Source organism: Panicum virgatum, chromosome 3K (genome assembly GCF_016808335.1).
Source record: "Panicum virgatum strain AP13 chromosome 3K, P.virgatum_v5, whole genome shotgun sequence".
Classification (NCBI taxonomy): domain Eukaryota; kingdom Viridiplantae; phylum Streptophyta; class Magnoliopsida; order Poales; family Poaceae; genus Panicum; species Panicum virgatum.
Genome location: NC_053138.1, coordinates 47,966,943 through 47,976,965, shown reverse-complemented (window position 1 = coordinate 47,976,965; position 10,023 = coordinate 47,966,943). Strand labels below are relative to the sequence as shown.

Below are 10,023 nucleotides of genomic sequence, written 5' to 3'. Positions count from 1 at the left end.
AATATTTGAGGAGCTTGGCCTTAGTGGTCTGGCATCAACTCTTAGTTCATTGCCAACAAAAAAAGTAACTTCAAAGAGGGGAGGTTCAGGCACCAAGGGGAAGAGCTCTGGCTATAATGCTAGTTAGGGTGAAGGGTCTGATTTATCAGATTATATCCCTAAACTTGAGGAGCCTGATGATGGAGATGACGATACAGACTTAGAAGATGAGGCGACACCCCTAGCAAATGTGGTGCGTTTTCTATCTTAGCTGAGGGGGAGGGATGCGGGATTATATATTTCCAATGCCTATAGAAGCCGCACTAGTGCATGGAGTACATATCTTCAATACATAATACTGCTTCTGAGTTAGTCGTTTAAACAACTTTTAATTTTTAATTCAACAGGGCCCCATACGAACTAGGTGTAGGAAGCTGTCTGAAAAGAGAAAGAAAAGACTTGCTGTCATGGCTCCTGGAGGCAGACAATCCAAGAGGATCAGGTCAATCCCACCAGCAGAAGTTGTTACTACAGGTTCATCAAGGATACTGAATAGGCTGAAGACAACAGGAGCACCTGAACAGCATGTAACTGAAAACATATCACCAGTGGCAGCAAACAGTACTAGTTGTGACAATGCTCTTCAGGCAGAATCGACACTGTTGTAGAAAATCGGGACTTGTCATATACATATGATGGCAACCTGTACGAAGATGAGACCGAGGGCAATCCCATCCCCGAAGATGATTCCATATCTGAAGGTTGGTTCTTATGTTACCCTCAAGACTGTTGCACTAATTTTTGTATACTTGTTCAATAATGTGAATTTGAATTCAGTACATACACAAAGAGGTGGCCTGAGGAAGGCGAGGGAAGCAACTAGAGGAGTTATGATTGATAGGATGACCAAAGCTAAGGGGAGAAGGTTGCCCGTAACTGTTGCTGAGGCGAACCTAAGGCCGCATGATCCGTTACAAGCTGCCAAGTTTGCATCAGAGGGTGGTGTTATTGTTAGGGGTCAAGTTCCTATCCTGACCCATTGGAAAGAATACAAGCAACATACAGAACATTTTGATGGCTTCATGGGAAAGCTATCTGTGAGTGCCCATCTGCTAGTTTTTCTTTTACATTGAACTCTTATATGGCCCTCGTGTAACTCAGATGTCAATTAATCACCAGGAAAGGTTAGCAATTGACACAAGCCACAAGCTAACAAAAGATGCTTGTGTCAGTGTATTCAAGTCAGCCATACGGCAGAGGTGGTTTAGGTTGAAGAAGAAATACTTTGTTGGCCTCCCTGCTAATGAGTTCCCCACAACCTCTCCTGTCTCCTACATGACTAATGCACAGTGCTCCCAACTTGTTGATAATTGGTCGAATATGCGCAACAGGGCAATTTCTCTTGCTGTTCTTTGAAATATGTAGTATGATGCAGACTAGATAAGACATAGTTTCTCATACAGGAGTCTCTGACCAGAACAAGGAAAACTGTGGACGTGTCAAGTGGCCTCAAGCAATAGGATCTCGCTGCTACATTGCCCAGTTGCATGAATATGTAAGTCTCAACACTCTTGTAATGGAAGCTATGAAATGAGCTCACACACACATACACATGTAGCAAGTCCGATTGTCAGTTATTCCTGCTTGATAATCATCGTTTCGCTGTTTGTTTGACCACCATTTTGGTATATCCATCAGCACAATAACAAGAAGAATGATACTAAAGGCAGTGAAGTCAACGGGAAGGAATCCCAGGAACCAGTTAGGGAATCTGATAAAGAAGTCGATGCTGTGGAAGCATTCAAAGTTTGCCATACCAACCGCAAGAATGGTATGAGTGATGCCGCTAGAGAAGTAGTTGTAAGTCCCCTTGCATGGTTCCTTGCTCTTACAGGATTCGGCTAGTTTTGTTGACATTTGCAATTCTAGTTCTTCAGTAGCAGTTAGAATTTCATGATTAAATACGCCTTTTAGTTGTTTCTACAAGGCTTTTGTCATCATTTTTCCAACACTCTATACATGCTGCATCATATAGTTTTAATATGCATGGCTCATGGCTGCCCTTTCACTCAGTTGTGTGTCATGTTAACACTATTTAGTAGCAACTTTCCAATGCCTTTGTTCCCAGTATTTTTGACAGACTACTTTCTTTTACTACAATCAGTGAAGTAATAGTTCATGTATGCATTTTGTAGATGTCAATGGAAACTATCCGGGCAGAAGCTGTTGCTGATGGGCAGGCACCATTGAGTAGTGCTGAGGTGGTTTCCAAGGTCATCTCGCCTGACAACTCCAACTCCACTTTCTTCAAGAATGCTGGTTTATCCACTCGCTCCTAGAAGCCTCAGTCAGCTACGGAACAAGCACTACTTGAAGAACTTGCTGCGCAGAAACAAAAAGAAACTGCTATCACTGAAGAATTTACTGAGGTCAGGTAGAGGATTGAAGCAGCAGAGGAAGCACTGCTGAAGACCCAACAACTGTACGAGGACATGAAGAAGCAACAGGAAGAGAACAATCTCGACCTTAAGAAAATCTTGCAGGTGAGCATTGCTGGTATCTCTTCTCAACCCTGATCCTGTCATTACCTCCGGTGCTTATGGATACTAAACTACTTTGGTGGTGCGATGAATTATTTGTTGTGTTGTGATGAACTATATATCTGTTGTCTGTAGTGGTGTGATAAACTATATGTCGTTGTAACTTATGTGGCTCGCTTTCTGTGATTTCCTGGCGCATCATTTCTTCTGTGATGGAATGCAGTCCGTTTGGCTGGCTGGGCTGAAATAGTTGGCTGAGCTGGAATGGAATGAGAAAAATGAGACTGGAGCTAGCCGAAACCAGGCCAGTAAAAAGTTCTGTGACGAAATGGTTCTGTGACAAAAGCACCACGTGCACCTGTATGAAAATGACATGTGGAACAATCGGAAACCGACACGTGAAACATCCATAAAATGCTGCGTGCAGCACCTCGAAAGTGACACATGGACCAATAGGCACACGACACGTGGAAAAAAAGGAAACATCACGTGGGTCACCAAGAGAATGACACATAGTCGAATCGAGAAAGGACACATGGAAAAACTGGAAGATGACATGCGACCGAAAACAAACTGACACGTGTCAGTTGCTCATATCGCCACATGGACTGTTACCAGCTCGCCACATCGCTACCCTCTTTTGTGACACGTGCTACCCGCCACGTTACTTGCCAGCGTGGACGAAGCCACGTGGAGTGTTAGCATGTCCTACGGCGCCTGCCAGCGCGGATGTGCACTTATGGATCCGGGCGTCTAGTGATGTTTCAGCGACGCGTCAACGAAGCAAAAATGGTTTCGCGAAGAAATTTCCTTTCGTCATGAAAAAAATATTTTAGTGACATTTTGGTTGTTTCGTCAAGGCAGACCCAACTCGATGCTCCATTTTTGACGAACCGAATTTCGTCACTAATCGTCACAAATTCGTCACAGGATTCTTTGCACGATGAATTTGGATCCTTCTGTGACGAAAGTTGTTCGTCATAGATGCATCGATTTCCTCTGGTGACCGCCAGCACGTGCAATCTCCGGCAAGCAGTCCTAGTATCCAACTTGCTGCACAAAATACATGCATGATTGATGAGCTGACAGTTACCCGTTGCTACAGCAACTGCTATGCTAGTGCACATGCCTAGCTATCTACAACTATTTGGCAGGCCTGCGATCCCTCTCTAGCCAGCAACCTTTGCAGATCCCATGTTGTTTCACTTGGCAACCTCCCCGATATCCTTCCAACATTCTTCTCCTTGCTCTGCACATCTGTAGGTAATACTGAAATCAGTATTTTGATGATGAGAAAAACCTAAGCGATTTGAGACGTAGCAAGATTTAATTAGAGGTAGGTGGATTTAATTAGAGGTAGTACTCACAAACTGATGCTGGCAATATGGTACAGAGCCACAGAGGTTGGAATGGTCAAGGAGTAATAAAAATAAAGAACCACTTTTGTTCATACTAGGAATATCTGATCTGAATCATGGGCAGCGTGCTTGAGACCTTTTAGTAAACTGTCAACTAAAAATGATTGTCAAGAAGGAAAAACATGGGCACATTATAATTAGTACAAACTACATGAACATGAGACAGAGCATGCAGAAGGCTTGGCTACATCGAGATTACAATTCAATGCTCACAATTGGTATTGTCAAAGGCATCCGGCACATGAGATTTACCCAAAACTAGGTGCAGTCTCGATTCAAGTATCAATGCATCCAAATAGATGTGCAGATACATTGAGCTCCAAGACCAAATGAGATCTGGCTCAATGTGCTTTCACGGGAAATAAAATAATCCAGCTTTCTACTAGATTATTACTAGTCAAAATTGCTGTGAAAAGATGAATTCGTGATTGTTTGACTGACCTGCTAGCTCAAATCCTCCATCCAGCATGTGTACTCGATCTCAATTACAGACGAATCTATATGTGCATATGGAACAAAATGCGTTGATGCATTTATTTACCAGCGATTCAGCTTCCTCCATGCCAGACTGGATCTCGGACGGCTTCTGCTTCTTCTCTGCAGAGATTCCACCGAATCAGCAAAACAATCAATAAAAGCTGGGGCTCCCCAACAGAATCAAGACGGGGAATCAGATTAAACAGGGGAAGCTTGCTTACCTCCATCGAGGGCGGAGGCAGCGGTGCACTTGCAGGAGAGGGAGGCTGCGGCCACGCAGTATGAAGTTACGTATGTGCTAAAAGGCAAAACGCCCATGAATTTGAAGAGGATGGTTGGGGTGGGCAGCCGCCTCCTGCTCAAGCTTCTCTCTCACGCCCTTGACCTTATCTTTTATAATGGCTTCACCACCTATGTAATGCACATCAAGGCCACGAACAGTGACACTTCGAAGGGATGTGAAGTGGCCAAGGTTCAGACGACCTAGGTCCTCAACGGCCACACTCCGTAATTGCTCATATCCAATACTGAACTTGTAGTCCTGGAGCATGGGCATAGCGCCTCGTGGGAACATGCACGGGAGCACGCCTGTTCCTGCTCCTGCTCCTGCTCCCTCTATATTAAATTCACAGCTTACCGCACGTTGAAAAGCATCAGCCCCAACCGCACACCTTTCCACCACTCCTTCTCTCACATTGAATATGAGATGACGAAGACACGGCAGGGTGCCCAGGACTTGAATGTCATCCCTTTGCTCCTGCCACACAACTATTTTTAGGTAGGAGAGGACAGGTAGACATGCACGTCTAATCCATTTGGGCACCACGGTGACGTTAGTAATGCTAAGCCGGCATAGGTTGCCTAGTTGCCCCGTCATTGAGCCATCAAGACTTGCTATATTAGAATTAAAAAAAAATCTGAAGACTTTTTAATTTTGGTCAGTTTGCCTTGAGATTCCAACAGAGCTTCACTACACGTTGTCCATTCATCATCATCAGATGCAGATAATGTGACCTTAACATCAAGTACCCTCAATTGGGTCAGATGGCCCAACTCTTCAGCAATGCATCCAGACATAACAACTACCTGATGTAACACTTCAAGGGAGGTCAGCTTCTTCAGCCCATCTCGCAGCCTTGTGACATAACCCAGCCGAACACCACCAAGTAAGCACATCAATTGTTCTAGGCCTGTAATAACATTCGATGGTAGTTCTGCTACCCTAGTTTAAGATAAATCCAGCGTCTGCAGAAACCGCAGCTTCTCTATCTCTTCTGGGAGCTGATCAGGATAATCAAAACTATTGGTACTACCTGATAGACCAAGGTACCGCAGGTGAGATAAGCTCCCAACAAACCCCAGGTTTGCAATTGTATTAAGTTCGCAGCCTCGTAGATCCAGTACACGTAAAAGAAGATAATGTGAAAGGGAAGGTGTTGGATCAATTATCACACCGGCAGGTGTGAAAATGGTAAGGGACCTCAGTTTTGGCATCTTCATGGCAGGCCAAGTAGCACTCTTGTTATGCAGAGATAACCTGCGAACATTGCTTTTCATCCCATCATCTAATACAGTGGTAACGAAACATTCTTCTACTGACAAGGAAATAATGAGATCAAGCACTATATCATGCACACGGCAAGAACGAGGTGTACCATCCAAATCATCAATAATGTTCGCGGGCTGAATCAGGCTTCTATTTAAAAGCTCATTGAAGTAACTCTCCCCAATCTCAAGGAAACTTTGATCTCCAGCTACTTGTTGTTGGTCTTGTTGGACAAAACCTTAAGCTACCCACCTCCATATCAACCGATCCTTGTTAATTTTGTAGTCTTCGGGAAATATGCTTAGGTACAATAAACATGTCTTTAGATGAGAAGGAAGATCATAATAGCTAAGTAGCAGTATCTTCCTCATATCATCCATATTCCATACCAGGATTCCTCCCAAGTCCAGAACCAATTGAGTTACAAACATCATTCCACACTCTTATATCCTCTGATTTATTAGCTAGCAAACTAGACGTGGTGATGATAGCTAAAGGGACACCTCCGCATTTCTTCAGAATGCTTTTAGATACTTCAGAAAATTGCCTAGGACATTTATCTTTTGAGCCAAATATCCTTCCATAGAATAACATTTCAGAACTCTCGTCAGAAAGTGGTTTGAGCCTATAGCAGCCACCGACATGCTCAGCAACATCAATGATACGTGTGGTTGTGATTATTCTACTTCCCATGTTATTCTCCACTAGAGCAAGCCCTATTACCATATCCCATGCTTCTTTATCCCATAAATCATCAATAACAATGTGGTACCTATATGTATGACAATGGATAAGGCATCTATAAGTATAGTGATTAGCAGCTAAGCGAAGAGAATTTATGTCGATATTTCAATATTTCAACTTAAATTTTCCCATGCAATCTGCACCAGTACTGTACTACTATAGTAGTACTTTCATCAAATCAAAGAAGGCGCACGTGCAAGTGCAACTGCAAACGTGCCCCGCTCATCAAGTGCAAGCAAGAAAAATATATGGTCGGGCATGTACAATGAATTGCAAGTACTACAAGTAAGATAAAAAAAAACACTTCATACACATGATCGAGGAGATGGCAGGCACACGTACCTCCTGTTATGGAGAAAATCACGGACAAGATCAATGAGATGCTTTATTTCGTCAAAAATTGCACCAGGTTGTCCTCCCTTGTGAAGCTCATACATGATGTCCTTGAGAAGCTTCTTTGCGTCAGGATTGCGAGACACCGAAACAAAAGCCGTGCAATCAAACTGTCCTTTAATCTCGTCATACACTGCTTTGGCAAGTGTTGTCTTCCCAAGTCCTCCAAAACCAGCAATAGAGACTATTTTTTTCTGCTGGCCACCATCTCCCTCAGTCAACCCTGCGATTACCTCTTTTTTTGCCTCTTCAATGCCAACAATCTCAGTCGCCTCGGTGTACAGTGCTTTCAGGCGAGGGTCGACAAGGGTTTTCTTAGAAGGAGCAATAATATCAACCTTGTACCTGCATGCAGTCCGAGAAACCAAGAGGTAAAAAATTTCGAAACCAATTACCAATGACGTTCCTATGTAACAAGCAGAGAGCTAGGGAACTAAAATAATTGATTACATTAATTAATGTCAAAATGAAGCTACTAATTGAAACGCTGCAGAACGAGAAATATCTGAGGTAACCATAGGTGTCGCTTCAGAACAAACGAAGGAACTAGCTAACCTGTCACGTCGTTCGGTGATTTCCCGGGCACGCTCCTTGATGTCCCTGATCTTCTGGGCGACCTCACGGCGAGCCATGAACTTGGTGAACTTTTGTATCATATACTTGAGGTTGAAGATCTGTCCAGCGCTACTTTTGCTGTGGGGATCAGGACCCTGGACGCGCACCATGAAGGCGTCGACGATGTCCTCCATATCATAGGACATCTCCCTCACATCCCGGGTCCAGACCCTTTGCAGGTCGCCGAGCTGCTCTCTTGGCACCTCACCCACTTCGCGGAGGGCGATGCGGATGGTCTCGAGCTCGCTGGAGAGGAACTGGATGTCCTTCTTGGCGCCCGTCTGCAGGTTGTACTCATCCTGCAGTAGCTGGACGAGCTTGGGAAGCAGGTTGCCCAGCGCCTCCGTCGCCAAGTCCATGGTGGATTGCTGTTGGTGGTGATGTGCTTTCTTGTTGATTGCGTTGCTTGTGCGCAGCAAGCGGGGTGGTGGTGGAGCTGATCTGGATCCGCCTCCACTCCCCTCGCCTTTATTTATAAATGGGGGGAGGACGCAGCTGAGCGTCGTCCGGGCATCATCAGAGTTGGTGGTGGGCACCCAGTACCTTCCTTGCATTATTGGACCCCTTCACATGTCCCTGACACACACAACACCATGCCTAGAGCAAAAATTAATGCACCTCCTGATGTTCTGCTGGGGACAAGGTTTCAGCGAGGCAGCGGATTCAGAGGCTTTTGATCACCCAGTCCTAGACCGGACAATGAGCTCATAGTGTACCCAATCATACTCCTTTTTTTTATGAAACTAAGAATTGTGATAACCTTCGTTTGATGCAACAAATAAAAATATTCATTCCTTCTCACGCTCCAACTGTATCAGTGGATAAGGGAAGTCCAAATTCATTCTAAACAAAACATAAAACGTGTGCATCTCCGGTAAATAAAGCAAGTATTATGCGGGTCCAATAAAAAACAACAAGTCTCACATACATGTCTTTTGGTAGAAATATTTTTCTTCTATAAAAAAAATGGGTCTCCACCCCTTTCATCAAACTTTTGGGCTGACGTGGGATCGCTGTGAGAGGTATGGTGGGCCTTATCTTGGTGAGAAATAGTTTCAATTATTTCAACTTTTATAGTATGAGAGAATGAGAGAATTTTTATAATAATTGAAAAAATAAGAGTCGTCTATCTGACATAATCGTACGGTGGACAAGATATGAAGTACTTGGAGGTACCTAGACTAAAGTACCTAATGGTATAAAAATATGGGACCAAGTACCAAAAAGTTGGACCGAATGCTAATTTAATTTAATTTTTGTAAATACCTTCCATTAATTGATCAACACCTAGAAAAAATTCAAGGAAAAAATACCTGAAAGTACCTAATTGATACTTTACAATCATTGTAACAAAGCTCATAGTATAATATATAGATATAGTTATGGAATTGATGTTGATTCTCACATACACGCGTGTATTCTTGTCTTGTCTCTTCAATCTTTTATTGGCAACTGTATTTATTTGTGAGTTAACCAATCTACCTTCCAACAAAAGTCGGGTTCGGGCCAAAAACTCTGACCCGATGGTCGGGTCGGGCTGAAGGAAAAAACACCGAGTTTTATTTTGAACTATGGAAAGAAAACACCGGGTCCCATAACTGCTGAAAAGAAAACATATCTCAACACAGGAATATAGGTCCACACACATGTTTTCAACTATGGAGTAAGCCTGTACAAGCTGCCGGCCATATTTTCTTTAATGAAATTTCTCTACTGTTCTTTTTTTTCCAACAAAGGATAATGAATGTGCTGATCCATCATTTCATCCTCCATCCTTCCCTATCATTGAATTTTTAGCAATTTACTCCCTCCAATCATAATTTATCTTATTGAGGCAAGCATTTTTACTTTGACCATCAGTAGTTAAAAAGCCAAATAATTTCTGCAGTGTTGTTGCTACTAGATTCATCACGAAAAGTAATTTCATAACATCAACTTTTTCCTATTAAAAATAATATTTTTGTAGAAATTATTAGTCAAGATAATAACCTTGTGCTGTTCCTGCATGCTGTTGGGTCCCGTGGATTTTCGATGTGAAAGAATGTGGCTCGATGCATGCATGGGTCGGCAGTGTTTCTACTAACACTAGCGGATGACGAAGATGGTGTGCAAATTAATAACAGGCCGGGCTAACGAAGATCCCAATCAGAAAACTGAGTAGCAGATGAAGTAACTATTAGAGATGGATCCGTTAATAATACCAGTAGTATCTGGCTCTGTCAAGTTGGAAGCTCGTCCTTATCCCTTGCTACAGTTGAGCTTAAGGGCGAAAAGGGCGACACCGAGGCGATCCCGGGTTCTAGCTAGCGGC

The 10,023-nt window shown here is 43.3% G+C and overlaps 1 protein-coding gene across 8 annotated transcripts; it reads right to left on the bottom strand.

The window, feature by feature from the left end:
• Positions 1-3,338: 3,338 nt before the first annotated feature.
• On the bottom strand, positions 3,339-8,243 carry LOC120699400 (disease resistance protein PIK6-NP-like). Of its 8 annotated transcripts, none has more exons than XM_039983384.1 (5): positions 7,653-8,199; positions 7,047-7,442; positions 5,052-5,171; positions 4,636-4,825; positions 3,339-4,534 (listed from the first exon to the last, which is right to left on the bottom strand). In XM_039983384.1, exons 1-3 carry the CDS (start codon positions 8,069-8,071, stop codon positions 5,105-5,107), a joined length of 882 nt encoding a protein of 293 aa, XP_039839318.1. In that variant the 5' UTR covers positions 8,072-8,199; the 3' UTR covers positions 3,339-4,534; positions 4,636-4,825; positions 5,052-5,104. The 8 variants fall into 8 exon arrangements, with proteins under 8 accessions (XP_039839318.1, XP_039839320.1, XP_039839315.1 ...); XM_039983386.1 differs by having other exon boundaries at positions 5,052-5,182; positions 7,653-8,197; XM_039983381.1 differs by having other exon boundaries at positions 3,427-3,776; positions 4,379-4,534; positions 4,636-6,732; positions 7,653-8,243.
• Positions 8,244-10,023: the final 1,780 nt, after the last annotated feature.